The sequence below is a fragment of the Neurospora tetraspora genome (assembly GCF_033439725.1).
Source record: "Neurospora tetraspora strain CBS 560.94 chromosome Unknown B0H65scaffold_3, whole genome shotgun sequence".
NCBI lineage: Eukaryota > Fungi > Ascomycota > Sordariomycetes > Sordariales > Sordariaceae > Neurospora > Neurospora tetraspora.
The window spans coordinates 1,009,136-1,035,600 of NW_026944385.1; the positions used below are offsets into that span (position 1 = coordinate 1,009,136).

The 26,465-nt window shown below is 55.0% G+C and overlaps 10 protein-coding genes across 10 annotated transcripts; 3 read left to right on the top strand and 7 right to left on the bottom strand.

Moving 5' to 3' along the window:
• Positions 1 to 5,730: 5,730 nt before the first annotated feature.
• On the bottom strand, positions 5,731 to 6,776 carry B0H65DRAFT_460908 (DUF341 domain protein). Its single transcript, XM_062826568.1, has one exon. It carries the CDS (start codon positions 6,508 to 6,510, stop codon positions 5,806 to 5,808), a length of 705 nt encoding a protein of 234 aa, XP_062682676.1. The 5' UTR covers positions 6,511 to 6,776; the 3' UTR covers positions 5,731 to 5,805.
• A 1,090-nt stretch (positions 6,777 to 7,866) lies between these two features.
• Positions 7,867 to 9,151, top strand: B0H65DRAFT_521746 (putative enoyl reductase; the record flags this gene model as incomplete). Its single annotated transcript, XM_062828761.1, has 3 exons — positions 7,867 to 8,423; positions 8,497 to 8,608; positions 8,717 to 9,151. The coding sequence occupies 3 exons, from the start codon at positions 7,867 to 7,869 to the stop codon at positions 9,128 to 9,130; spliced, it is 1,083 nt and encodes a 360-aa protein (XP_062682677.1). The 3' UTR covers positions 9,131 to 9,151.
• Positions 9,152 to 9,175: 24 nt separating this feature from the next.
• Positions 9,176 to 11,075, bottom strand: B0H65DRAFT_557002 (putative cytochrome P450 monooxygenase; the record flags this gene model as incomplete). Its single annotated transcript, XM_062830074.1, has 6 exons — positions 9,176 to 9,301; positions 9,367 to 10,128; positions 10,208 to 10,326; positions 10,389 to 10,632; positions 10,702 to 10,865; positions 10,961 to 11,075. 6 exons carry the CDS (start codon positions 11,073 to 11,075, stop codon positions 9,176 to 9,178), a joined length of 1,530 nt encoding a protein of 509 aa, XP_062682678.1.
• Positions 11,076 to 11,487: 412 nt separating this feature from the next.
• B0H65DRAFT_460912 (acyl-CoA dehydrogenase) lies at positions 11,488 to 13,122 on the bottom strand. Its single transcript, XM_062826570.1, has 4 exons — positions 12,588 to 13,122; positions 12,260 to 12,487; positions 12,110 to 12,199; positions 11,488 to 12,041 (listed from the first exon to the last, which is right to left on the bottom strand). The coding sequence occupies exons 1-4, from the start codon at positions 13,078 to 13,080 to the stop codon at positions 11,539 to 11,541; spliced, it is 1,314 nt and encodes a 437-aa protein (XP_062682679.1). The 5' UTR covers positions 13,081 to 13,122; the 3' UTR covers positions 11,488 to 11,538.
• A 332-nt stretch (positions 13,123 to 13,454) lies between these two features.
• Positions 13,455 to 14,723, top strand: B0H65DRAFT_460913 (enoyl-CoA hydratase/isomerase family protein). The gene has a single exon (XM_062826571.1). The coding sequence runs from the start codon at positions 13,690 to 13,692 to the stop codon at positions 14,662 to 14,664; it is 975 nt and encodes a 324-aa protein (XP_062682680.1). The 5' UTR covers positions 13,455 to 13,689; the 3' UTR covers positions 14,665 to 14,723.
• A 142-nt stretch (positions 14,724 to 14,865) lies between these two features.
• Positions 14,866 to 16,876, bottom strand: B0H65DRAFT_490819 (uncharacterized protein). The gene is made up of 2 exons (XM_062827735.1): positions 16,531 to 16,876; positions 14,866 to 16,464 (listed from the first exon to the last, which is right to left on the bottom strand). The coding sequence occupies exons 1-2, from the start codon at positions 16,813 to 16,815 to the stop codon at positions 15,214 to 15,216; spliced, it is 1,536 nt and encodes a 511-aa protein (XP_062682681.1). The 5' UTR covers positions 16,816 to 16,876; the 3' UTR covers positions 14,866 to 15,213.
• A 398-nt stretch (positions 16,877 to 17,274) lies between these two features.
• B0H65DRAFT_490823 (L-Aspartase-like protein) lies at positions 17,275 to 19,539 on the bottom strand. Its single transcript, XM_062827736.1, has one exon. The coding sequence runs from the start codon at positions 19,360 to 19,362 to the stop codon at positions 17,455 to 17,457; it is 1,908 nt and encodes a 635-aa protein (XP_062682682.1). The 5' UTR covers positions 19,363 to 19,539; the 3' UTR covers positions 17,275 to 17,454.
• A 1,081-nt stretch (positions 19,540 to 20,620) lies between these two features.
• Positions 20,621 to 22,845, bottom strand: B0H65DRAFT_490825 (cytochrome P450). Its single transcript, XM_062827737.1, has 3 exons — positions 22,471 to 22,845; positions 21,202 to 22,398; positions 20,621 to 21,099 (listed from the first exon to the last, which is right to left on the bottom strand). Exons 1-3 carry the CDS (start codon positions 22,699 to 22,701, stop codon positions 20,947 to 20,949), a joined length of 1,581 nt encoding a protein of 526 aa, XP_062682683.1. The 5' UTR covers positions 22,702 to 22,845; the 3' UTR covers positions 20,621 to 20,946.
• A 479-nt stretch (positions 22,846 to 23,324) lies between these two features.
• B0H65DRAFT_557008 (uncharacterized protein) lies at positions 23,325 to 24,912 on the bottom strand (the record flags this gene model as incomplete). The annotated part of the gene is made up of 3 exons (XM_062830075.1): positions 24,655 to 24,912; positions 23,755 to 24,566; positions 23,325 to 23,664 (listed from the first exon to the last, which is right to left on the bottom strand). The coding sequence occupies exons 1-3, from the start codon at positions 24,796 to 24,798 to the stop codon at positions 23,325 to 23,327; spliced, it is 1,296 nt and encodes a 431-aa protein (XP_062682684.1). The 5' UTR covers positions 24,799 to 24,912.
• Positions 24,913 to 25,453: 541 nt separating this feature from the next.
• Positions 25,454 to 26,347, top strand: B0H65DRAFT_547417 (uncharacterized protein; the record flags this gene model as incomplete). The annotated part of the gene is made up of 4 exons (XM_062829517.1): positions 25,454 to 25,650; positions 25,726 to 25,851; positions 25,943 to 26,233; positions 26,299 to 26,347. The coding sequence occupies 4 exons, from the start codon at positions 25,454 to 25,456 to the stop codon at positions 26,345 to 26,347; spliced, it is 663 nt and encodes a 220-aa protein (XP_062682685.1).
• Positions 26,348 to 26,465: the final 118 nt, after the last annotated feature.

The window sequence follows — 26,465 nt, forward strand, 5'->3', positions numbered from 1 at the left end:
TAGGAGCAGTGCCCTAACCGTCTACCAAGACCATTAACCCGAGGGCAGACCGAGGCCTATTGCCAGTGTAAATCGCGTGTTGCCCATAGCGTAAACGCGGCCCAACACTTCCAGTCTAATCGCCCAATGGGCGAGGCGCCAGTCTATGGCGGGACCCGTAGAACAAAAGAAAAGACATAAGAAAGGGCAAAATCACTCCTCTCCGCTCTCGCTCTCACTCTCCTCCTCCCGTAAGGCCTCCTCCCGTCTCCTTACGCAGTGAACTAGCCTGTCCAAGTCCATCGTAACCCTCTCAATGTCGTGGCCGTGGCCAACCTTCACCCCTTCACCCCGTAAAAACCCCGTAAGGTTATCAGCGGTGCCCCCGTCGTCGATGTGCTGTTGCCAGAGTGACCGGCGCCATGCCTTTCTCGTGCAAGTCCACGAAAAGAAGTGCGAGGTCTGGATCCGAGCGATGAAGCGCTGCCAGTAAATCCCAATGGCAAGAGAGAGATTCTTCCGCGTAGCCGCTTCACCTGTGACCGGGGAAATCGCATATGCCTTCCTGCAGTGGAAGGGGTGGAAAGGGGTCTTCCAGTTGCCACAATAGCATGCTAGTAGCGCGTCCTCGTGCCCGAACCTTTCGTGATAGTTTTTGAAATCGCCGTGGCCAGACCTGGCCGCGAGGAGGTGGTGTAAAGAGCGTCTGTCCAACTCTATTAGTTCGTCATTAGGCTTGATAGAGACCCCCAACCGGTAGTCTGCATAAGACTCTGGCTTGTTCGCGGCCCACCATGCCTTGAAATCCGTACGCGCCTCCCTCTTAGCAAGCCGTCTTGAATGCGCAAGGGTAGCCAAGCCTTTATTGACTATCTCCCCCCTGTCAGCGCCCGCCTTAGCGAGCTCGTGAGCAATCTCGTTGCCCGTGATGCCCTTGTGGCCAGGAACCCAGCGGATGTCCACCAGGCTGGGGCCATAGCCCTTGCGGGTGGCGCGGAAATCAAGGAAAGCCGCTTGTGACGACGCAGCTGGGGTTCCCTGGAGTCCTCTAATGACGGACGTGTTGTCGAGGCATACCGTAATGCGTGGCCGGGCCTGTGCCTCCGGAAAGAGCGCCACAGCGGCCTTAAGACCATGCCGCGCCCCTTCCGCCTCCGCATCAAAAACCTCCGCATATTCTAGTTGACCGCATCCGCGGCCAAGTTCTGTCTGATCTTGGAAGATTACGTAGCCAAAGCCTACGCACTCGCCCTCTGGTCTTTCTTCTTCAGCGTCCGGGTCCTCCGCGTGCGCTGAGAGGCCCATCTGCTTAGCTATCATAGAGCCGTCGGTGTAAACGACGATCTCCGAGGAGTCTAGCTGGAGAAGCCATTCTTTAAAATCCTTGGCAGCCCTGTCCTTAGACGTGGGCGCTGGTTCTTTGTGAGTGTCTCCGTTATAGACGGGCGGCTGTAGAACCGGCCGCGGGAAAGGCAAGGCGAGCTGGGCAGCCGTCTGTAGCGTTGTAGGGCGGCAAGGCAGGCCGTGCGGCGTCGCTCGGGATTCCGAAAGACGCGGGACAAGCGGGTGGGCGGGATCTAAGGTGAGGAGGCGCACAGCGTGCCGCCGACGGGCCGCTTCCAGAAGAAGGGGGACGGGGGGCAGGCTGGCTTCGCGGTAGAGAATGGCAAGGCGCGTCGTTCTCCACACCGGTAAGCTGGCGCGGATGGCCATGTTCACCGCCGTCTGGACTTTATGGACGAGGTCCGCCAGTCCGTTGTTAATAAGCGGAAACTCCCCTTGTTTACGGTGTAGGGCGTGCTTCTTATGGCCTGGCCACCAGATTTCAGAGCCAAATAGGGCCTTTGGCAGGACGACAGCCTTTATAGCTTTCACCATGGAGCCTGGAGGGGCGCCGTGGTAGACTCTATTGAGACCGCGTATGTGGCGGACCACCTGCTTGGCGGAGGCGAGCCTGTGCTCAATGTGATGCTTTCAGTTCAGCTTGCTGTGGAGCCAAATCCCCAGCCAACGCATTGCCGGCTGTGCAGCCACCTCGACTCCTCCGTGCGTAATGGTCGGAAAAGGCGCAGTGAGTCTTTTCCTGGAGAAAAACTGGATTTCGGTCTTGTCCGGGGAGAAATCGACAGCGTTGTCTACTCCCCATCGGACCATGGCATTCAACTCTCGTTGGGCCTTCTCTGCAACCTCTTCGTTCGAAGAGCCAGTGACAAGGACTGCACAGTCGTCTGCATATCCAAAATGCTGCGCTTCACTCTCCCCGAGGCGATGGACTGGCTCTGTGTAGAGCAGGTAGATGATGGGCGAGGCTGGTGAGCCCTGGGGGAGCCCGCATCTAAGACGGCGCATAGGAGTAGTCACCCCCGAGTATCGAACGCAGGCCATACGGTCTGTCATAAAAGACTCAACCCAGCGGACCGCGCAGTCTGGCCACCCTTGCTCTCGCAAACGTAAAACTAGCCTATTCACTAGGACGGCATCAAAGGCACCTTTGACATCCATAGCTACTAGTGCAGCAACGAGTCGCTTGTCGAGTGCAGCTTCGATATCGTGAACCAGAGCTTCCACAATGTCAATAGCCGAACGCCTTGGGAGGGCGCCAGCCTGCTGGGGATTTAAGACCCCGTTAGAAATAGCCGTCCAAGCGATCCGTCTGCCGATTAGACGCTCAATACCTTTTCCAAGGCAGGATAGGAGCGAAATAGGCCGCCATCCCTTGGCCGTCGTCTGGTCTTTCCCAGGTTTCGGTATCATAACCACTTCCGCCTGTCGGAAGACTTGGGGGTGATAGCCGGTAGCGACGCAGCCCTGATAGAGTTGCTGGACAGAGTCTTTGATAGACTCCCAAGACGCTTTCAGCATACGGACTGTAATGCCGTCGGCACCGGGGGACGTATTGCCGGTGCCGCACAGGGTTTTGTAGACTTCGTCCGCGTGGACGAGGGATGACCAGGGAAGGCGACGGCGTGGTACCGTAGGTACCCAGCCAGTTTCAAGATCTTCCTCTTCGCTGTTCCTTTCTAGAAGGGCCGTGCGGAGGGCCTCCGCCTTGGCTTCTGGCTCAATAACCGTCTGCCCATTGATAACTAGCGGTGGAGCCTCCATTTAGTCACGGGGCTTGTGCCACGCCACGATCCGAAAGATGTCCTGGTCATTTCGCGCCTTTGTGATAAAGTCGTCGAAAAACAGCTGCTTTGCTTCTCTGACTACCCTTTTAAACTCCTGCCGAAGAGCTTCTACCCGTTGGGGGATGGGATTCGGGTTGTTGTGCCGATAGTTGCGGAACATTCTAGAGGCCTGCGCACACGTCTTGTTCCACCACTTAGCGTTCTTCTCAGGTCTCGAGGGCCTGCAAGAGATTTGGAGGGCCTCTGTAAGGACGTTGCAGAGGGCCTCGGCGAGCTCGTCGAGCCTTTCCGGGGAGTCTTCGCCTGTAGGGAGGAGCGGGACCAAACCCATGAGAAACGAGACGTTTTCGGCATATAGTCTGATAGCCTCTGGGTCTTCACGAAGAACTAGTCGACGGCGAGGAGGCTCTACCGGTTGGATTGGAATGTCCGTAATGCAAACTTGGTGATCCGAACCGCAGTCCGCCTCTGGGGCAGTCCTTGTTGAGCAAAGCGGAATGTTCGAAAAGGTAAGGTCAATAGTATTGCCGCAGTTGTGGGTAGGAATGCCAGGAGCCGTCAGCAGATCCAGGCTGTGTTCTGTAACGTAGTCTACAATTCGTGTGGCACCTTCTGATGTTTCCGCGCCAGGTTGCCAAGAGTGGTGTTTGGCATTGAAGTCGCCAGCGAGGAGTGTCCTTGTCGTTGGTTGCCAATTTTGTAGTAGCTCGAGGGCCGAGATGTCGTTTGACCGGCGGTAAATATTCACAAAAGTGACACCCTGCGTCTTTACCCATAGTAGATCTCTGGTATGGCCGAGTGTGAACCCTCCTGCTGCCGTTTCCTTACGAACGTACGTAGCGACACGTGGGTGGGTAGCCGTCTCCTTTGTCCATGTGCGGACAGGAGTGTAAAGAGCGTAAAGGGGGTGTCCGGGAATACCAAAGCGACCCTCGTAGAACCACACTCGTGGCTCTTGGATCATAATCACGTCCGCTCCAGCCTCACTAGCAGCTTGGAGGGCAATCTCGTGCGTGTCGCGTGCTCGTGCTACATTAGCCTGAAAGACGCGTAGTCTAGAATTGTTCGGGCTATCACGAGAGGGGGTCGAATGTCTACTCATAGGCCAGCGGCCCTCTACTACTGTGGTCGCGTGTATAAAGAAAACCCCCTCGTCAAGTACCGGTGGGGTACAACACTTGACGCGTTCTGACCAATCAGCTGGATTTTATCTTGCCTTCCCATTTCCGACAGCATCCTGAGAACACGCCAAAATCCCTAGCGAGACACTCAACGCAGTCAACACAGTTAACGCAGTACGAATCCGGCAATACAATGGCACGGCCACGAGGATCAAGTGGTACAAAACAGTTGACTACCGAACAACGCCAACGCGTCCGAGTCCTGTACTTCGATGCGCTCAAAAGCCAAGCCGAGATATGTCGTATCACTGGCTACACCGACGCCCAGGTCCGGACTGCGATACGCGCTCGCGATGCAACTGCCCACCGGAGCACTGGCCGGCCTCGGACATTAACGCCAGAGCAAGAAGAAGAGCTCGTTCAGTACGTTACTTCCAGCAAAAAGACCCGCCGAATGGGCTTCCTCGAGCTCTCAACAATCATCTTCGCTGGGGTCTATGGCGAATGGGTGATCAAGCACGCCCTTTATCGACTGGGCTTCCGCCGACGCGTTGCCCGCAAGAAGCCACCGATTACCGAACGAACCCGGAAGCTCCGAGAGACCTGGGCTAAAGAGCATGAACACTAGACTGCTGAGCAGTGGGCAAAGATCCTTTGGACCGACGAGACTTGGGTTACTGGTGGCCCGCATAGGAAGCAGTATGTAACCCGGCGTTCAGGCGAGGAGTGGGATCCTACTTGCATTGTGGAAAAACATCAACGCAAGGGTGGCTGGATGTTCTGGGGCTGCTTCTCTGGTTTAGGCAAAGGTCCTGGAGTCTTCTGGGAAAAGGATTGGGGAAAGATCAACGCCGAGACTTACCGCGCACATACTGTACCTGTAATTCACGGCTGGGTACAGTTGTGCAAGGAACAGCTTGGTGAGGATCTGATCTTGATGCAAGACGGCGCTCCAGGCCATGTAGCTGCGGAGACTAGGGAAGATCTCTACGACCGAGGTATTACTGTGATGGAGTGGCCACCCTTCTCACCAGACTTGAACCCCATTGAGTCTTGCTGGAACTGGATGAAGGATTGGATCGAAGACCGGTATGGCCTTGAAGAAAAGCCCTCGTACGATAAGCTGCGCCAGTATGTCAAGGAGGCTTGGGAGGCACTACCGGACAACTACTTGAAGGAGCTCTTGGCCTCGATGCCAGATCGGTGCAAAGCAGTGGTTGCAGCCAAAGGTATGCATACAAGATATTAGCAAGTCGTTTGGTGTATTTAGTGTAAATATGTGTGGATACTATGATTAGTTAGCGTGGATACCCCGTGTGGAGGTTTTTATTACCCATCATACCACAGTACAGCCGAGACGAGATTCCTCGGCGTAAGATTCGTAATCTGTCCGGATAGCTTTTGCTGAACCGTTCATGAGGAGAAGCTTGGCTTGGCAGTCGATGATCATGTTCCATTCTATCACGCTGTCGAAGGCATCCGATCCTACAGATAGCCATCCACTCGTCTCTGTCTGTTTATGCTTCTAGCTATTACTGCATACATGTAGGTATCTGGTATTCACATTCCAAGAAGAGCTAGCTCGGACAGGCAGTAGCTTTTGAAAGCCGTAGAATATGGTCCACCACATCGGCCACCTCATTCCTTTTCGTTGGCAGGTGATGGGCCGCCTCCGTCATCAACACCGTGGCATAGTCGCTCTTGTAATTGTTCCGTACCAGTCTCCGTGCTCGTCCGAGACAGAAGTCTCGATTGCCATGTACATGAATCGTGGGCACATTGATGCAAGCCTGCGGTTCCCCTTGCGCGTTGGCCCTCTCAGCAAGCCACTTCGATGCCTCCGCGGGGAAGAAGCAGCAACTCAGGACGGCGAACGATAGGCGTGGTAACGAGGGCACCAGATCCTGCTGCTGCATCCACAGGAGAAGGGACAGCGCCAGAGTCCCCTCCGAGAACCCTATGCCTCCGACGAACTCGGCCTCGATATCAGGGTTCGCGGTCTTCCACTGATCAATGGACTCTTCCACAGAGGCGATAATTTTGGCCATGCTGTCGTCGATGGTCGTGCCGCTGCCCGCAAACCAACAGTAGTATGGTTCTTGGCTCGCGAAAAGAGGGAGAACGCCGGGTCCGGCAGCACACTGCAAGGGACCATCGAGGAACAGGAAGTCGAACTCGCTTCCCAGCAGGGAGCAGATCCTCGCCATCTGTACATGGAAAATGGCACCCTTTGAGCCGGTGCCGTGAAAGCAGAGGATGACCTTTCTATGCTTTTTCGACATCGTGGACTAGATGAAGAACCAACCAGTGTATCAGCGAGTGCCGGGAATACAAATTTGAGATGATCCGTTTGACTGACATGACTGTGCTGGAATTCTGATGTTTTTTTGTGAGTTTTTGATCACTTAGACAACGCTTTGCGTGGGCTTTTTGGTGGCAGATGTGTCTTTGAGCCGTGTTACATTCACTCGCGGACTTTCGGTACAGAATAAAGATTCAAGGCAGTCCCTCCCCGCGTAGAAAGACGGCAGAAGAGAACACGGGCCCCTCCCCGCTTGAAACTCCTCCCGGCAAGGTTCACTGGGTATATATCGCCGCACGTGAGTGCCGTGGGGCTGACCAGTTATACTCCTCCTCGCACTTGCCGTCCGCACATGCAACGTATACAGGCCTATCACCCACCTTCAACCTTGAACAGATCTACAGCTATGGAATTGATCCTTCTCAAGCGGGACCATGTCGAGTCGATAACGAAGTTACCACAGGTACGAGCGACGACGTGTCTGGATGACTGGGGTCAGAATCAACTACTAAGTACCCTTCCATGTATTCGTTCATGGACCCCTCTTTTGATCGGAGGAGATGACCAAATACCTGCACCGGGCATGTACAAGCAGGGGTTCAACAAGCGTGGCGACAAGCCTGAGTAGGGGATGCTTTTTTGACGACTTCTAGGAAACGAAGCCCAGTGCCTGGCTCCGGCGCGACCAAAGCTATCGTATCAAGCGGTGTCTACTACAGTAGATCGGCCGAGCCGCGCATACGCCGCTAATGCAGACCCCCTGTAGCGAGACAAAATGCTTGCCGAGTCTCCAAAGGTAGCATGCCGGTCAGCACAATGCATCCACTGAGTTCCACTCAACTCGGGAATGGAAACGCCGACTGAGAACGCCGATGTGGATGACAAGGACGGATCCATAACGCCGATAAGGCTGATTCTAAGTCAAAGTGAGTAGCATACACCCACCACTCTTGTCTTTTAGGCTTGTGATGCCCGATTGGATCGTCAATGTTCCGATGCAGGTCTTATGCTATGCTCAAGCGGAAAACTCATGTTTCACACAAACATGAGTAAATCTATGCAGGTACCACTGGCTAGATCCGGTATATACAATGTGATTCAAGTGACACGAAACATACAATAGACGTAGGGTAGAGCTATGACGTGTGTAGGCGTTTCCCCATGGAGTTAGACCCTACCGGTACGCTTTGATCCTTGACAGTGCGGCTTTCCAAGTAAAAATAAAGTAGGTACTTACTAGGGTAGATGGAGGCGTAGAAGATCTTGGAATAGTAGTACTGAACCATCGGTGTGAAGTCAAGGACAAACGTGTTTACCAGACTGAATCAATTCCATCATGACATCGAACGGCAGTAGTGATACTGCTAGCGGTCCGGCAACCCATCGCGCCGTCATCATAGAAGCTGCTGGAGACCGAGTGCGCGTGCGGGACGATGTGCCGTTGCCTCCCCTTCGAGATGATCAGTTCCTGGTTCGAACGGAGGCCGTGGCCATCAACCCCAGCGACACCAAGATGCGCGGCAACTTTGTGACCGACGGCGGCATCCTGGGCACCGATTACGCAGGGACCGTGGTGGCTCGAGGGCGACTGGTCACCGACGTGGCCATAGGCGATCGAGTCTGCGGAGCGCAACATGCCATGAACGCCAACGAGCCACTGCGCGGGTCGTTTGGGGAGTACGACATCTCGGCCGGTAGGATCTGGTTGAAGTTGCCACCTTCGGTCAGTACTGCCAGTGGCGCGACGTTTGGCGCAGGGATCAGCACGGCGGGCATGGCTCTGAAGCTTCTGGGATTGCCTCTACCCGACGCCCCGGTAGAGAAGCCCGCATACGTTTTGGTGTATGGAGGGAGCACGGCGACGGCGACAATCGTCATGCAATTGCTCAGACTGTAAGATATCCTGGATAAGTGTCTGTCATGAAAAAGGGAGGTTATCACGACATGAACTAAACCGTCTTACTAGGATCAACATGATACCTATTGCAACTTGCTCCCCCAAGAACGCGGAACAAGTCAAAGCATACGGTGCCGAGGAGACTTTTGACTACAAACAGCCAGATTGCGCGGCCAAGATTGTAAGTGAAAAAACCCATGCGCCACGAAAAAGGGGGGGGGAGTAGAAGGTCAAAGTATTCAGGGAGGAAGATTAACTGACACAATTCCTTCTTTTTTTCTTGTTTTAGAAAGCGTACACCAAGAACAACCTACGATTCGCACTAGACTGCATCACAAACGTGCAGACCACCACCTTCTGCTACGCCGCTCTCGGTCGCGCCGGCGGCAAATACGTCTCGCTAGACCCGTTCGCAGATCACGTCGCCGCCACGCGACGCACAGTCAAGACCGACTGGGTGCTGGGGCCCTCCATCTTCGGTGACGGTTCAACCTGGCCGGCGCCGTACGGACGACCGCCGAGCGACGAGCTCCGTGCCTACGGGGAGAAGCTGTGGACGTTGGCGGAGGGGCTGGTCGCCGACGGCAAACTGCGACCTCATCCCGTTCGGACGCTGGAGGGAGGACTCGAACGCGTGCCGGAGGGGATGGACATGGTGAAGAATGGCCAGTTCGCGGGAGAGAAGTGCGTGGTTTTGTTGTAAATTAGTACTTTAGTACTCTACTACTACAAATTTGACCTCAGACTTCTACGTGAGCACCCCTCCTGTAACCTTTACACCAGGTCTAAGCGTAATCTTGGCTTCCACACCAACTTGCTTCGCCAGTACGGTCTCCTTGATCTTCCAAGTCTTTGTGGGATCGACAAGTTGGATCTTTGCGTGAGCATCTCAGTTCTCTTGCTTCTTGGTTTCCAAGGGGAGGGGAGGTTCAAACTTACGTCAAAGGTAGAATACAAGGTAGCCATCAGCTTGTACATTTCGCATCTGGCAATGTTCTTGCCCATGCAAGCTCGGTCACCGTGGCCCCAGGTCAGGTCTGCCTTGTTCATCCGGCGGATGCGTTCGGCGTAGTCCTCCCGACTCTCCTCGGCACCTTGCAACCAGCGTTCCGGCCTGAAATCTGCCGCGTCGCTACCATAGACGTCTTGGTTGAAGTGTGTGGCCCATCCCGAGACAGCGACAGCCGTTCCCGGTGGTAGAGTGTGACCGTTCTTGAGAGTGAGGCCAGGACCTTCTGGAACAGCCCGTCGTGACAACATGGCGCCGATGGGATGGCAGCGGAACGATTCTCGGATGACGGCGTCGAGATACGACAAGCTCTGAACGGCAGCCCACGAGGGTGGCATCTCCAAACCGCACGAATCCAGCTCCTCCTGTAGCCGAGCCGCCACTCTGGGGTGCTTCCCCACAAAGTAAATGATCGATGTCAAGCCGATGGTCACGGTGTCGGCCCCGGCCAGGAGTGGTGTCGTGGCGTACCCGTGCATGACCAGATCATTGACGACCTGAGGGTGTTTCTCCCTGGTCTCCATGATCTGTGAAAGCAAGTCTTCCCTGTCGCCGGTTGTTTTCATTTTTTGGGCCTTCCTCGCCTGGATGAGTTCACGAGCCCGAGCCGGGAAGGATCCCATCCGCTTCTGAAACACGCTCGTCACCGGGGTTTCTTTGAGCAGGTTGTGAACCCAAGGCATACTCGCAGCCTTCATTGGAAATTAGTACATCTTGCGGGCGAGTAGGTAGATTCCGAACGGGCATTCATGTGAAAAAGAAAAAACATACCATGGCTTTGTATGTCTGAGCTGCGTCCACACCCTTGAACATGGCGACTTGATCCGCTTCGCCTTGGATGAGACCGAAATCGGCCGACACGGTCAATTTCATGATGGTATCGTAGGCAACTGGGAGGACCATACTCAGTGACTTGGTTCTCAACGTGGCTCCATAGAACTGTCTTGCTTACAGAAGTGCATCCACTGAAAAACAGGTACCGTCTCCTTGGTGGCTCTAAAGTCCTGGTCGAGCTTCTGGACAAGCTGGCGTATGCAATCATTGATGAAGCCCTCCGACTTGGTGACGTTGGACATGGCATACACCCCGGCAATGGGTCTCTTGAGAGACGAGTGAGTTTGTGTGTCCTCGCTGGCGATGAGACTGGGGTAGTGAACTCCCTTTAGCTCCGTCCGCAACGGTTGCCAGTGGTAACTCTATAAGGGGTGAGACAGGTCAATGAAAGCCCAACACAGTCAAGCGGATTTTCAGGAGCCTGGATATACCTTGGGAAAGGGCGAACGAGTGGCATATACAACATCAATCATGGCAGGATCAGAGAACATGACCGTCCGTGGGCCAACCGCCACCACAGGGCCATACTCTTTGTGTAGGCGTTGGATGACCTGACACGTGATGCCATTGTATGCATCCAAGACCTGAAAGATATCTTTGTTCGCATCGGTTAGGATTTTCAGTATACAGTCGAGAAGAAGAAAGGGGGAGGTATGTTACACATGCAAAAAGTAAAGTAAGGGTACTTACCTGTATAGCGACGCCAAAACGGCCCAGGAACATGCCACAAGCCGGTGCGAAAGGGAATCAACACGACCCAGAGAAGGGCGGCGATGGCACAAGAAAAGAGGATGGTACCCAACATATTTCCTGACGTGACGGGAAAAAGAAACGCTGTATAGGTCGGTGATACTGCCAAAGTACTATGAGGCAGGCAAACTGGGGCAGTAAGTCTGGTTGTAGATGGGCGATTTTGAACTTCACTTCAGGGTGATGGAGCCCAATGCACACACAATTAATAATGCATTCATGTTTTGGAGTGTTAACAGGTCGGACTACACAGCACTAAGACAGCGCGTGAAACGCCGAACTCGCCGAATTGGGCCAAGGTACCAATGATTGAACCCTTTCATAACAGGTAAGATACTTGGTCAGCAGAATGACTTTTCCGCACACTCCAAACCGGGGGGTGGGGGGGCTTGAGAAGGACAGAAACCATCACATATACGGTTCCAAATGGTGCCGGAAAGACTGAGCTGAATGGAAAGCTGTCTATGGGCATGGTAATATTCATCGCTGTTCCAACCAATCCAGAGGTAGTAGAACCATCAACTGAGCTGCTGCAGTTTGACAAGATCCTTTCTTTCCTGCATGACTGCCATCTCACAAAGGACCTCCTCACTGCCACCACCGATCACGAGCACACGCACATCCCTGCTGATCCTCTCCACACGGGAACCAGGACCGCTACCCCGGGTATAGCCCAACGCCCCCATGATCTGCTGGCTCTCGCGCACCGCAAGCTCCGTGGCTCTCGCAGCATTGACCTTGGCCAGGGCGCACAGCCCACCGATGTTGGTCCCGAGGACCTCATCCGACTGCGCAGCTCTCTTGAAGTTGCTGTCTCGGACCTGCACGAGGGACTCGAGCAGGGCATAGGCGGCCACGATCTGCATCCCCACATTCGCAATCTTGAGCCGTATCACCTGCCGGTCGATCAGCGGCCTGCCAAAGGTTCGTCTCGAGAGCGCGTGTTGGTAGGCATCTTCGAGACAGACGCGAGCTAGGCGTAGGCAGTTGCCCGCGATCCAGAGGCGTTCGTGATTGAAGCCTGGGGTTAGAGCACGTTGTTCATTAGCGTTTTGACCGTCGTGACGAACGTGAGGGGGGATTACTCACTGAGCATGATTAGCTTGAAGCCTTCATTCTCTGCGCCGATCAGATTCGCAGCGGGGACCTCGACGTTGTTAAACACAAGTGACGCGCATCCTATGGCATCATTGGGTCAGTTCTTGGTGCCCCTGGGGTGATACATGGGGGAGAACATACCGCTCGAAGCAACGCCAGAGTTTTGAATGGGCGTCCGAGTGACCCCTTCCGCGTGCAGAGGAATGACCAAAATGGAAATGCCACTTTTGCCCTGGCCGCCTGTCCGCACGGCGGCCGTACAGTAGTCGGCGGTGAGCCCGTTCGTCACCCACTGTTTGGTGCCGCTCACCACAAACACACCATCGCGCCTCTCTGCTGTGGTCGAGACATTGGCAACATCGGATCCGGCTATAGTGTAGTAAATACATTGAACTCAATGGTCAGATTCTGCCCACGTCTCAAAGACTCTTCACTGAAATCCAGGGGAGAGGCTTTGTGTAGCGCTCACCTTCGGGTTCTGTGATTCCCAGGCAGAACCTGATGTCACCCCGAATGACACGAGGCAGCCATCTGGTCTTTTGTTCCGCAGTGCCAAAGTGGATGATGGGAGGGCATCCGATGGCGTTGCCGCAGCCGAGGGCCCATAACACCCCGAGAGAGCCACAACGGGCCATCTCATCGATGGCTATGAGATCGTGAAAGCCGTCCCATTCCTCCGGAGATACCTGCCCGGGGAGTTTGATCTCTCCCAGGTATTCCCGCGTCTCGGATGGATTGATCAGGAGTGCCGTGTAGCCCAAGGCCGAGTGACGACTGAGCACCTGTTGCGGAACGGCTCCATTGGCTTCCCATTCCGAGCAAAACGGCTCAATCTCTGTATCGACATAGCGTCGAATCTCATCGCGGAGTCGTCTGTGTGAGTCGTTATAGTTGGGATTGCCCACCCGTGAATACCAGAGAGGTTCTGCAAAGGGAGCGCTGGAACCGAAGAAGTCTGCCATTGAATGTGTGATCAGTGAGTGGCCAACGACTGCAACAGTTCCTAGAACCAATGAAACGGACGAGATGTAGCCCCCTTTTTCCCCATTAGGCTTTATCAGTGTGCTCACGCCCCCCGCTATTTTTCACTAATTATAGCGGGGAAAGCGCCCCCAGGTCCGAGCTGGGCGGCGTTTTACCAGATCAGAGTCTGGGCTCACCTCAGCCCCCCCATGGCCCCAAGTGAATAGATCAGGAGTGAAAACACCGACTGGACAAAATTATGAACACCGACTGGGGCAGGATTCTTCAGAACACGATTGGCTACAGAATTTTTGGGCCGTTCGGCGAAATCTACCACCTGATACATTTTGGAAAGCTGATAGCAGTGGGGGTGGTTCAAGACAGAGTCGAGTGCCGAAACACCAAGATGCATGCCCCATAGACAGACATCAGTTACGACTGTTTGCAAAACGCGCCCCCGCAGCGATTACTGTTTGCGAAACCAACGACGACCAAATGGAAGAATGATGCTGGGTTCTTAGAAAAAGGAGCCAGCTTTTAGCACTAGTCGGAAACACGCAATCATAACATGCCCTAGTGAAGGTTTGACCCCCAAGGCCTCTGCAATCATGATATCCGCCACGAGCCGACTGCTGCCAGCATCCCTATCATGGCTCGAGTCGTTCCTCCTCGACTACTACTACTATGACAAGTCGAGTCACAGGCCAGATGGTGGACACATAGTAGTAGATCAAGACACGGCGGCACAACCGCCAGCGCCGTCGCCGTGGACCATAGTGCAGAGACACGAGGCATACGAGGTTGCGCAGCACGAGAGCACGGTTCGAATCTGCCTCGACGACGGGCCCCATCACCACGGCAACTCGCTGACCATGGCCACGATGAGAGACCTGACCGAGCAGTTCCGAGAGCTGTCCGCCGACGACGCCGTGCACCGCATCGTCGTCACGGGCCGCGGCCGCTTCTTCTGCACGGGGATGGATCTGAAGGAGGAGGACCTCTTCGCCTCCGTGGCAGACCGATACGCGGTCCTCCACGACTTCTTCGCCACCATCGACGCCTGCCCCAAGCCCACCATCGCCGTGGTCAACGGTCCCGCGTTCGGCGGCGGGGTCGGTCTTGCCATGGTCTGCGACGTCCGCATCGCGCTCAGCACCGCCTCCTTCTGCCTGAGCGAGGTGAGGCTGGGCCTGTGTCCCGCCACCATCTCCAAGTACCTGATCCGCGAGTGGGGGGTGAGCCTCGCGCGCATGGCCATGGTGACCGGTCGACGCATCGAGACCCAGACCCTCCACGACGCCGGCATCATCCACGCCGTCGCCTCGGACATGGCTTCGGTGGAAAAGGTCCTGCAGGGTTTCCTAGACGAGATGCGCTACGCGGCACCGCAGGCGGCTGCGTTGACCAAGACGCTGGCTCGAGAAGCGGCGATCGGCGGCGACGAGGCGCACCTGGATAAACTGGCCGGTGAGGTCTTTGATGCCATGTTGGCACCCGGGTCGGAGTCGGAGTACGGCATTGCGCAGTTCAAGCGTGGTGTCAAGAAGGTGATTTGGGGAAAAAGACCTAGGGAGGGGGTTTGATAGCAAGGTTTGAATGTAGTAGTACACGAGTAGAATAGACAGGACTTAGAATACAAAAGGTATTCTCCCTGGCCCACGATGCTTCTCAGCGTCAAATTTGTGTGCTCTCCCCGTCTTGACTCTGTCACATGCAAACCATTCAACATTTGCCCTCTGTGACTGAACAGGTATATTTTTGTTGCTGTAATTGCAGTTTGCTATTCTATATAAACTTCACGATGTCTTGCAGGAGCGGCTTATCTGATGCACCTTCCTGACTGAATCTCTGGCGGGATGATGATATAAGAACGGCATACGTCTTTACTAGTACTAAGGAAAAGATGCTATCTACAGCAGTTAACTATTAAAAGCAGTTGACGGAAACAATAATCTAGAAACGAAGTGTTATAGAACTAAGTTATGATGGTAAAACTTTGTCGAGGGCTCTGTGAAAGGAACCCCAAACACCCTTTGAGAACCTCTTTTTCGCAAAAAAGCTATGAACATGAAAAGAGAGGGAAGATCATATACTAAGCAATTCCCCCCGATTCTGCTGCCCTCCCCCCGTGATTATGCGGCGATGATGGGATTGTAGTAGCGGAAGCGGTTGTAAGGGTCGTACTTGGCTTTGAGGCTCTTCAGCCTCTCGATGCGCCAGCTCTCGTGGCCATACCAGTCCGGCACCGTCTCCATCCCGTTGGCGTAGTTGACGTAGGCATCGAGCTTTCGACCGGGCTGCCCCGCGATCCACTGATCGCGCACCTCGGCGGCCCAGGCGCGAGCCGCGGCCTCGTAGTCGGGGCTCGGCGCCACGGCGTTGAACAAGGTCAGGTGGTGGTCGCCGCGGAACGGATAGGCCGAGCTCGCCGGGTCGATCTTGTCCACGGCCTCGGTCGAGTATCCCTCGTGCATGATGCTGGATCCGGCCGCGAGCGCCGGGCTGGACTGGGCGCGCCGCTTGAAGCCTTCAAAGATCTGGCGCTCGGTCGTCACGTTGAAGACCTGCAGAAATACCGACGACGTGACGTGCACAAGGCCGTGCTGGCAGATGGCCGAGTCCCAGCTGGTCCCCTGCGCCGTGGCGATCTGCGAGTAGGGCACGTCGCCCATGGTGCTCGAGACGGCGTCGATGGCGTTGAAGGGGGCGAGGAGCTTCTCCGCCTCGTCGGCGGGTCCGCGGTAGGCAAAGGTCCAGTAGAGCACGGGCTCCTCGCTGGTGATGCTGGTGTCCATGAGGAAGTTTCCGGCTTCAAAGGCCATGTTGACCGGGGTGGAGCCGTTGTTGTGGAAGGCGTTGAGGGCCCCGAAGACGGTCTCCAGCTGCTCGCCGCGCCAGATGTAGTTGTGCCAGTGCCAGGTTTTCGGTCCGACGGGGAAGATGTTCATCTCGTAGCTCGTGACGATGCCAAAGTTGTGCCCGGCCCCTCGCATGGCCCAGAAGAGGTCGCTGTGGCTCGATTTGCTGACCACGATGGCCGAGCCGTCGGCCAAGACGACGCGGAGCTGCAGGATGTTGTCACTGATCAAGCCGTAAAGACCTTCGTACCGACCGTGGCCACCCCCCAGACCGGCGCCCAGCATGCCGACGCACTCGCAGCCGCCGGTGGTCGTGACATAGCCTCGATCGTAGAGGTACTGGATGACGGGACCGACGACGGTGCCACCTCCGAACCAGGCCGACTTGCCGCTCCCTTGGATGGTGATGTTGTTCAACTGCCGCATACTGATCTGGAGGCCACTGAACTTTTTGAGACTGTAGGCCAGGCCGTGGCCACCACCGATGGCTAGGAAGTCGATACTGTTGTGGTTACAGTATTTGACCTAGCACCATTTGTCAGTAGGGTAGAACACTTGTAAGGTGGTACTAGTAGTAGGTATGGAACGTACGATTGTGGAGACATCGGATTCGGCGGCGGGTTCGATGACAACTCGGACATCTGGCTTGGAAAAGTCGGTCCAGCGGGAAGTAAGGTTGGCGAATTCAGCATCACCCGGTCCATAGATCAAGGTGCCCGGGGAGACCTGGCTGCCGAGCTCCCGCCGGACCTCCTGGCTGGTGAGATTTCGACGCGTGGTCGGTTGACTCTCGAAATACCTGGGGACGCTAGCACCAGATACGAGGCTCGAAAGGCCGGAGAGAAAACACAAGGAAGAAATCACCAGAGACCTCATGGTGAAGGATGTCTTCGGGGGTCAAAATGAGGAAAGGATGGGGAAGTCTTGGATGAGATGGCCACTTGAACTCGAGTCTTCATCCATCGTACATGTGCCCCCATGAGACCTTTTATATATATCGGCTTCACAACAAAAGATTTAGCTTGGGGGTCATCCGATCCTGAGGGATCGAAATCCTGGTGTGGTCATCCGATCCTGAGGGATCGAAATCCTGGTGTGGTCATCCGTGTCCGCTCTCTCGGTCTGCGCCGCAATCGCATAACCGGATCTCAGCTGAATGGTACCAAAAGGTTGGGTTCATGCCTGCAGCCATAGGGTAGTAACCTAATTTGAGCAAATCTTAAGGATCCAAATTCGTCCCAGACTCCCAGAAGAAGCCTTCACGCCATGTGCTGCTATTTCACATGCTGCCATTTCACAGAAATGACTGATATCGTAGACAACATGGATCAAGTACCCCGTTGACCAAAATGCGATACATCAACCAGCAATAGAAATTGGTTCTCATGGATTTATATCTGCTGTCTGGTCTGTTGTAAGCTCTTTGCGTTGCCAAGTGTTCCAATCTTCGTGAATCGTCCCTGTAAATCATCACATCCATGTGAATGCATGGGTGTGTGCTGCCCCGTCTAAGCTCTAAGCACAGTCTAATTCCCTTTCTATGCCCTCAAACGCGTCTAGAACAATGGTGTATAAGCGCCCAGACCGGATCGACTCGTAAACCCGCGTAACATATAGTCCCATGCTTGGTGTGACGAAGCCGTTGCCCTCCGCGGCCTCGGTGGACGCTAGCTGGGCCTCGCTCAGGAATGGGATGCCCAGCTCCGTCCGAACAAAGCGATACATGCGTTGCGAAGCCTGTTCGATGTACGGCGTCGCATCAGGCGCGATGGCCTTGCGGCCTTCGATCTCGATCGTCCGCAGATCGAGCGCCTGACAGAGAGCCAGGAGGTGCGCCGACGCCAGCTGGGACAGCACGTCGACGGCCTCGAGCGTGTATCGGGCGGACACGAGCGCCAGGGAGTTGAGAGCCTGGTTGCCCATCTCGGCCGTCTGGACGTGCGACCCGACGGGATTGGCCAGGAAGCCCAGCTCCGAGGTCAAGGCGGCGATCACGACGTCGAGCCCCTTGAACAGGAACGAGTCGTTGGGGTCGTCCGAGCACAGGTTCGGCGGCAGACCCCAGCTCGTAGCCGGGTTGATCATCTCGGTGCACTGAGTGAAGAGCATGCGGCCGATGCTCTGCAAGCCCTGGCGCAGCTTCTCGACGGCCGACGTGACGGCGCGCGCTTGGAAGTTGCCGCCGTGGAACACCCGCTGCGTCTCCGGGTCAATCAGCGGGTTGTCCGTTACTGAGTTGAGTTCGATCGTCAGCTGGCTATGCGCGAGGCAGAAATCCTCCAGCACGGGGCCGAGCCACTGGCTGGCCGTTCGGAGCGAGTAGCGATCCTGTCGCAGCGTCGCCTTCGAGCGACTATCGTGGCGGTTGAGCAGTTGTGATCCGGCCAAGAATGCCTTGATGTTGCGTGCACTATCGACTTGCCCCGGGTGCGGCCGTACACGCGCGATGAACGGCTCGAAACTTTCATCGCTACCTCGCAGAGCCTCTACGCTCATGGCCGTCAACACCTGTGACAGCGCTGCGAGCTGGAGGGATTCGTGAGCAGCGAGAGCCGCGACGCCGGCAGACACGGCCGTGCCGTTCACGATGGCAAGACCCTCCTTGGCGTGCAGGGTGATGGGCGCGATATTGGCTTCCGCGAGGGCGACATCTGCCCGCGTCACCTTTCGAGCCCTCTCGACGTCTCTCGGCCCAGTGAAGGCCATGGCGGACGTCTTGCCCTGCATCAGGGCACAGATCCACGCGAGCGAGCTGAGGTCTCCAGACGCCGAGATGCTCCCACGCACGGGGATGAGCGGCACGATGTCTTTGTTCAGGAGGCTCCTCAGGCTTTCCGCGATCTCGACCCGAATGCCCGACACACCGCCGGCCAGCGAGTTCAGACGGATAAGCATGGACGACCGCGCCCAGGACTCCGGCATGCAGGTAACGGCGAACGGGTCGTTCAGCGGAAGACAAGTGGTAGGCCCCGTGTGTTTCTGATGCCCATTTGTGTCGGGAAGTTGGGAAAGGGTATCGCCGTTAACTGATTGTGCGTTTAGCGTAGCCGCATGCCGATTGCTGTTGGGAGCCTGCTCTTGCTTGCCGAGCGCGACAATTCCACACGTCAGGTGGCTGATCAGACTCTGCTGGACCGCCTCGACATCGTTGGACCTTGCATCAGCACTGCCGCCAAATCCCGTGTTCACGCCGTAGATGATTTCGCCCTGGGCAATCTTCTGCGGAATGATCTTGCTGCATGCTTCGATGGCCTCGATGGACGCGGAGGAGAGCTCGACCGGTGCAAGGTGCCTCGAAACTGCCACCACATCGGCGATGGTGAGGTCCGCTCCGCTGATCGTCCGTGTTGTTTCACCTGACCGTGGAACATCACATCGCTGGGAGAGGACCAAGTCTGTAAAACTTGGTGCTTGGGATGACATGATGAGGAAGGGGAAAAAAAGACGCCGCGCCGCAGAGCTGGATATTACCAATGGCTCAATGGGAATGTCTTTTTTAGTCCCAGGCTCTTGACCGGTTCGAGACAGTGATTAATATCACGCCAGGCCATGTGTTGAGCTTGTGTATTTGTAAACATGGCTGACTCGATTGCCCATCTCGTCAAAGGAGCAACTCTCGTACCTACCTAGGTACCTACCTACTGACGCGGGGATTACCTTTTTGGAGAAGTGGTCAGGGCGCAGGGTATTAATAAGCGGCGGATACAACACCATCTTGTGTCTTAATCATAGAACACCACTCTCTTTTCTAGAACTCAAGCAATTGGAGGGGGGGGGGGGGGGGGGGGGGGGGGGGGGGGGGCAACAATTCGAGCAGCAGAAGAGCAGCAGAGGACAGACGATAATTCTACTCTCTTTTTGACGCATTTTTAGAAGTCCTATGTCATGATGGCTTCTTACATTTGAACCCTCCCCCCCGATCACTCTACAACTCCGACACACTCCTCAGAGCGTCCTGACTCGCCTGATCAGTCGACGACACTCATCCAGAACACTTCCAAGTGTCCTGCCAGTCGCTGTGACGGATCTCCCTGGGCCCTAGGAACCAGCAACATCCTAGGTGGCGACCACAAAAGCCCATTGCGGTGATCAGCCGGCTCCCCTTGCTCGTGCAAGGCTCGCCTTGTCTTGGGTTGTTTGGTCTGTCCCGTTCTCACTACCTACAGATTACAAGTAACCCGTGTAGATAGGCGAAAAAATTCCCAGATCCTTCGGAGTTGACTGGCCGACTTCACGCAGCACGCCGAAGACCAACGTGAACTGCGCCGTCCCAACGTCGATGCCCTCTAGTAAGCGTACTGTATCTCGTAAGCTGTGCTTCCTTTGCGTAGACAGCCGTGAAGAGCTAAAAGCCGTAATCAGACACTTCTTTTTTGTTGGGCAGCTTGTGTAATACCTGCATGACAATATGTGAGGCCCAAGATCTCACATGAGAGTAAGATGCAACAAAGCAATTGTGGGGCCAAAATGACCAAATCCCTGTCCACACCCCCACGCTTCGCCCCCGTTCGTCAAGCTTTGCTTATCGTGGCGTTCGGCGAGTCGGCGTTTTGCGGTGTGGAGAAGATCGGGAATCCTTCAGGCTCCCGGTCCACAGGGCTGACTGGGACCCACTCAACGTCCGCCGGCTGGACGGGCCGTGTAAACCCTATTTCAACTTCAGACAAGGTCCAACGCGCCGGGGGGAACAGTCGATTCAGCAACGTGGTACACGACGACGACCAAAGGCAGGAATGAAACTTTTCGCCGATTCTCCAGGCTTTGGCTTTCCCAATGTCTAACAACACAACAAGGATGGAATTGTCTACGTATCATATACTCTTGTCTTGGTTGGACCTTCGTATCAGGCACTTCTGCTCTTTTGGAACCAACAGCTATGTCTGGGACAAAATCATAGCCACATATGGCTGATCAAAGCTTGAGGTTCAAAGTTCTGCATCTCCTCCATGCCCCCATACTCCTCCTTCTTGGTCTGTATTCCCGTGTGACACGAATGACTGAGGCCTACTACTTTGTAGCGAATGTAGAGAAGGAAGCCTCGTATTTTGCGGCCTCGCCCTCAATCAGTGCCGCATGGCCAGCACTGCGTACAGTGGCCCCGACGGGAAATGGCTCGTCCAGACTCTGGTGATTGAGTTTCTCGTCGTCGATAGGCCCATCCTAGATCCCGTCTCGCTTTATCAGTAAACCGTCTCATTTTATGGTACTTAAGACCAGAGCATAAAAGAAATGGAATCGTGATTTTGTGAACTAAGTACTCACCGGAATCAACTCGAAGCAGTAGAGTAAGCGGGCAAAGATGATGAACAGAGCTTGCTCTGCCACCTTGGAGCCGACGCAGACTCGACGCCCGCCCCCGAATCCCCAGAAATTCGGTATTGTCTTGCCCGACCCTGGCGGTCCTTGAATCCATCTCTCCGGCTTGAACTTGTTTGCATCCTCGAACTCCTTGGAGAGCGCAATGGAGTTGATCAGGAGGCATGTGCCAGCCGGGATGAAATTCCCGTCAAACTCCAGGTTCTCGGTGAGTTGATGTGGGGGAACGAGAGGGACGGTGGGCCGCCAACGTAGAACCTCTTTGATCATGGCCGCCACGTAGGGCATTTCGGACATGTCCGACATGCGAGGAAGCCTGAGCGAGTCGCCCTTCGTGCATACTCGATCGACTTCTGCACGTGCCCGTGCCTGCGCTTCAGGGTTCGCGACCATGGCCATGATGAACACATTCATGGTCATGCGCGTGTTGTCGCCACCGGCTGCCATGACAGAGGTCGCCAGGTACATGGCCTCTTCATCGTCTCCAGCGTACCTCATGTCTGGATGGAGCAGGACGTCGCGAACGAAGGACGGAGGCGCCGAGCCGTCGCGCACGGCGGCGCTAATGGGCTGCCACCATTGTTGGAAGACACGGCGGTGAAACGCGCCCATCTGCATCCAGTAGCTTCGCCACGGCTGCAGCACATGGGGGAGCTTGCTGAAAGAAGGGAAAAAGTCCACGTAGCTCTGGTTGATGGACGACACGAATTCGATCGTCACCCTCTGGTAGGCGTCGAGCTCCGCCTTGCTCTTGTGCAGGGGGTAGCCCATCACGATCCTGTAGAGCACCGAGGTCGCATAGCGGAAGTGGTGAGAATACCACAGCTTGGGCTCCCGAAGGTACCGGCGCAGCATGTCGACGCTCTCGAGCTCCTGCATGCCGGCATAGACCTTGAGATTCGAGCCGCTGAGCAAATGATGCATCACTCGGCGCCCCTCCCGCCATTCTTCTTCCTGACGGATCACCGTGCGCTTTCCATTGCTGACGAGATCGCTCGCGATGGGCATATGCGGTCTTTCGTTGGTGATCCTACCGCGCTTGGCAATGAGTTCCGAGACGACGCGGTCCGAGTTGAGCACGATCCATGTCTTGGAGCCCATGTGCAATGTCACCATTTCGCCATATGGTATCAGGGAGGCAAGCTAAACCGGATTGTTTTTCAGCTTACTGTGACGGCTTCACATGTTGGATCCATGGGGCAGGACAATACTCACCCATTTGTTAAACGACAGGGCTCCTCCGCGGCGCGCTTTCATCATATGTGGCAAGTTTCCCAGGACCGGAGCTCCTGGTGGCCCCGGTGGCATAGACCATCTCCTTTTCCCGCTCGAGCGTTTCAAGTCGACAGGTTTCAAGACTTGGATGACCGCGTATACACAGCAACTGAAAATGAGGAGAAAAAGGCCCACATACGGGGGGTGATAGGTGCTGTCGATGGTGTACATGGTGGCTGGCCAGAAGAGGTGAAGATGGAATATCGAACGTGATCACGAATCACACGATTCTATTCAGGGCATCGAGAGAGAAAAGAAGTAGTACAAGCGGACGAATGTGGAGGGGTGAGGGGGGGGGCTAGTACTGGGCCTAAGGTAGGTGACTGCAGCCCACAAACTTACAGCATATCACTACCTAGGTAATTCGGTATTACTACCCATCTTATGCAGGCGAAGGCCGAACATGACATGGAGGAAGCTGCTAGCAACTACCGGAAATGGCAGTCAGAAGATGTGACCAATGGATGAGCCTTGGACCCCCCCTTGAGGAAATCCATGTGGACCAGTGGGATTTACCCAATCCACGACTCGTTGGAGGAAGTGATCTCTTAGGCTTTGGAAAACGAGCAACGGCGAGCTGTATGGTTCAGATCACGTACGCCCTTGTAATAGCCGCAAGAAAAGGAAAAAGGGCCGCAAACAAGCAAAGCAACCGAATAGGCTAATCAGGGACATGGCGACGTAAACATCCTCAAAGAATACATCACAGAAGATCTATCATCTTCGAAAAGTGCTCTACTTGATCTACGGTGTGTGCATACTCTCTTGTTTCTTGTTCTTACTAGTAGTTACAACTAGGGAACGTAGGCACCATTCTCAATACTCTTCTCGTTTAAGAATCTCTTCCACGCTTCTCGCCCCCCTTCAATGGCATCATAACCCCAAAGCCATTCAAACAATGGATAGTCTTCGCCTGCGCGGAGCATTGCATCCCGTTTCTCTTGCTCTGCACCATCAGCAAGAGCAAACATGGCCTTCTGGTCTAGTGAACCCTGTCTGACGTCTGAGGCTCGTGGTCTACGCACATCCTCGAATACCTTGACGGCATCTGGAATCTGCTCCCGTGCCACCAACTGGTCGAATATGGCACCAAGGACGCCTGCGTCCTCGAATGCCTGTGCCGCACCTTGAGCTCTGAAGAAGATTGGGTTAGACTATTAGCCAACCAGTCACGGAGGGTTAGGCAAGGAGAGAAATTGCATGAGAATCCATTCCGAAACTCACAGGCATGGCAAGATTGCATGAGCAGCATCGCCAATGAGCACAAATCGACCGCTCTCGTGGTGCCATTGGCTCTGCTCACGGATTTGAAACAGGTTCCACTTTGTACAGACGGACCCTTCCATGTCTATCAGGTCGTGAAGCACCGGATCCCAGCCCGAGACCCTGCTCCTGAACTCGTCTATCGTAGCGCGTTGCGGCCCATACATGGCCTTCGTGGTACTTGGCCCTTCGGCATATATCAGAACGACATTGAGCATGTCCTGCTGGATGGGATACGTGACCACGTGCCCGCGCGGGCCCATCCAAAAGTTGACACTGGAGCGTCTCGTCAGGTCCCAGGCCGAGTGACCCGGGGCTATGGCCTTGGTGGGGACGGAGACGCGGTAGACCACGTCGCCCGGGCAATAAGGAGGGTCCTCACGGCCCAACAGGCCAGCCCGGCAACGAGACCTCTCCCCATCGGCGCCGAGTATGAGGTCCGCTTCGTAGACCTCTCCAGTGGAGAGACGGAGGGATGGTTTGTTGAAGTCAACTTCTGCAACCTCGCTGCCAAGTTTGATCTCTATGGTGGCATGCTTGCTCGTCCCCGATAGCAAGGCCCTCAGGAGGTCGGCGCGATGGACGACCAGATACGGGGATTTGCTCACCAGGTTCGGATGAGACACTGGCGGGGAATGCGAGAGCAGTTCTCCCCGGTAGGAGCGGAAAGTCCCGTCCTCGGGTTGATCAGCATACCGAAGCACCTCGTCAAAGACGCCCCAATGCTGAAGCAAACGAGTGGCGTTCGGGGACAGCTGTATCCCGGCACCGATCTGTCCAAAATAGTCTCAGAGTCAGCAAGGGGATGAACTGCGTTCTAGTTTTATCTGTGGGAGAAAATAAAAGTGACAAAGTAGTAACCTCTTGCAGCTTCGGGCTGCGCTCAAACACGGTTACGCGGTGTCCGGCTTGAGCAAGAGCCAGGGCGGACGCTAGGCCACTGAGACCGCAGCCCACAACTAGGATGGTGAAGACTGGCCGTGAGGTACTACCTGTATTCGCCATGGCGACAAATTGGTGGTAGTTGGGTTTGCAATGATTGCTACGACCCCTGGGGAAATAGCACCGAGTGTTTAAATTCCTCCCCCTCTGATCGCTGGTGCGATATGAAGAATTGACGAGCACGGCAGAGTCAACTCCGACATGAGACCATATGAAGCTAGAGTCGAAGGGTATATCTAAAAGATACCGCTGCCCCGAGTGCCCCCAAGCGGAAATCAGATAGGTACCTAGGTTCAGATACAGTGCCCTAGCGGGGTACAGGCCCCGACCCTGAACGTACCTACCTAATTTCTCCAATTTGACAGAAGATGGGGAAGGTGCATGCAGCCAAAGATCCAGGATGCGTACGGCGTATGTACAGTAGACTTTTCATCCCTTGTTTGCATGTGGTTTCTGCTACATACAATGCAAGCCAGACCCCTGCCAGCCGGTATGCAGATGGCCGAAGTTGTCCATGGGATGGGTGCCAATCGCCGACAAGCGACAAAGCGCAACCTCACTAGACACCACCTGAATCGATACTACAAAGATTTATAAATACTTGATGACGTCGCAATTCTTTAGCTCTTGCCCGTCGGGTGCATCGGCCGGCGACTACTCCAAGTCATTGCACAATCGTGTTCTCCTACCCAGGTTCTTTTTGACTTTATCTCCGAATATGGCGACCGCATTCCAACGGTGGCTATCGCCACGACCGCCGCAACGGACCAAGAACAACGACAAGCCGTCGTGGTCTCACCTCGGAGATGCAGCCCTGTACGAGCCGCTCTCCAAACCAGACGGGCTCTGGTACATCCGAGAGACGCATCACATGGAAAACTACTTCGTCCGAGCCGGACTATCTGGACCCCCACTGTAGGTAAAAGAACAGGCGAGCCCCCATCTTAGCCAATGGACACCAAATGGTTTAATGCCTAACTGGGATGGCAGACATATACATCGTTTGCAAGACGAGTTCTTCAAAGTCGAGCAGGGTGTCTTGGGCGTCGTTAAGAACGGTGTGGAATACGCCATCACCAAGGACGACGGAGTCTTCCCTATCCCCCGTGGCACACGGTGAGTTTTTGCATTAGCCTGTCTCCTGGCTGGGGAAACAAAAGCCACCAAGTGACTGACCGGAGAGACCGACGTTTGACTTTTGATACAGGCATCGATTCTGGGCTCACAAAACAGGCACCGAGGACCTTGTCTTCTCCATCTGGCTGGATCCCTGTACCAGTAAGAAAGAGCACATTCTGGACGTCAACTTCCTGCGCAACTTGTCGGGCTACGTCAATGATTGCCTCAAGGCCGGCCTGCAGCCGTCGGTTCTCCAGATCATTCTGTTCACCGAAAACGCGTCTTCGCTGCTGTGCCCGCCTTTCCTCAACTGGATGCCGACGCCGATGCTCTTTTGGGCACACCGCGGGATTGCCTGGTATGCGGAGAGTATTCTAGGGTAAGTTGATGGCTTACCAAGTAATACTGTGGCCCTGCTAATCCAACGCTTGCTTTCCTATCCAGGTATGAGCGGTCGTACCCCGAGTATATCAGAGATTCTCACAGTAGTTAATTGTTCAATGTACAAATCGTCCGAGTAGTTAGGGTTAGTCAAGTGGAAATCTCATTGTGATTTTACCGGGGTAATTTGACGGGTGTGGAGATAAGGTCATAACAGGACTGCCATTTTG

Excerpts from the sequence above, each read along its gene's own strand:
- B0H65DRAFT_460908 (XM_062826568.1), bottom strand. The coding sequence starts at position 6,510 with ATGTCGAAAAAGCATAGAAAGGTCATCCTCTGCTTTCACGGCACCGGC.
- B0H65DRAFT_460912 (XM_062826570.1), bottom strand. The coding sequence starts at position 13,080 with ATGGCAGACTTCTTCGGTTCCAGCGCTCCCTTTGCAGAACCTCTCTGG. Across the intron at positions 12,200-12,259 it reads CTCTGGCGTTGCTTCGAGCG|GATGCGCGTCACTTGTGTTT; the intron begins GTATGTTCTCCC and ends ATGATGCCATAG. Across the intron at positions 12,042-12,109 it reads CTTCAAGCTAATCATGCTCA|GCTTCAATCACGAACGCCTC; the intron begins GTGAGTAATCCC and ends CTCTAACCCCAG.
- B0H65DRAFT_460913 (XM_062826571.1), top strand. The coding sequence starts at position 13,690 with ATGATATCCGCCACGAGCCGACTGCTGCCAGCATCCCTATCATGGCTC.
- B0H65DRAFT_490819 (XM_062827735.1), bottom strand. The coding sequence starts at position 16,815 with ATGAGGTCTCTGGTGATTTCTTCCTTGTGTTTTCTCTCCGGCCTTTCG. Across the intron at positions 16,465-16,530 it reads AATCCGATGTCTCCACAATC|GTCAAATACTGTAACCACAA; the intron begins GTACGTTCCATA and ends AAATGGTGCTAG.
- B0H65DRAFT_490823 (XM_062827736.1), bottom strand. The coding sequence starts at position 19,362 with ATGTCATCCCAAGCACCAAGTTTTACAGACTTGGTCCTCTCCCAGCGA.
- B0H65DRAFT_490825 (XM_062827737.1), bottom strand. The coding sequence starts at position 22,701 with ATGTACACCATCGACAGCACCTATCACCCCCCGTATGTGGGCCTTTTT. Across the intron at positions 22,399-22,470 it reads CCCTGTCGTTTAACAAATGG|CTTGCCTCCCTGATACCATA; the intron begins GTGAGTATTGTC and ends AATCCGGTTTAG. Across the intron at positions 21,100-21,201 it reads ACTGCTTCGAGTTGATTCCG|GATGGGCCTATCGACGACGA; the intron begins GTGAGTACTTAG and ends GACGGGATCTAG.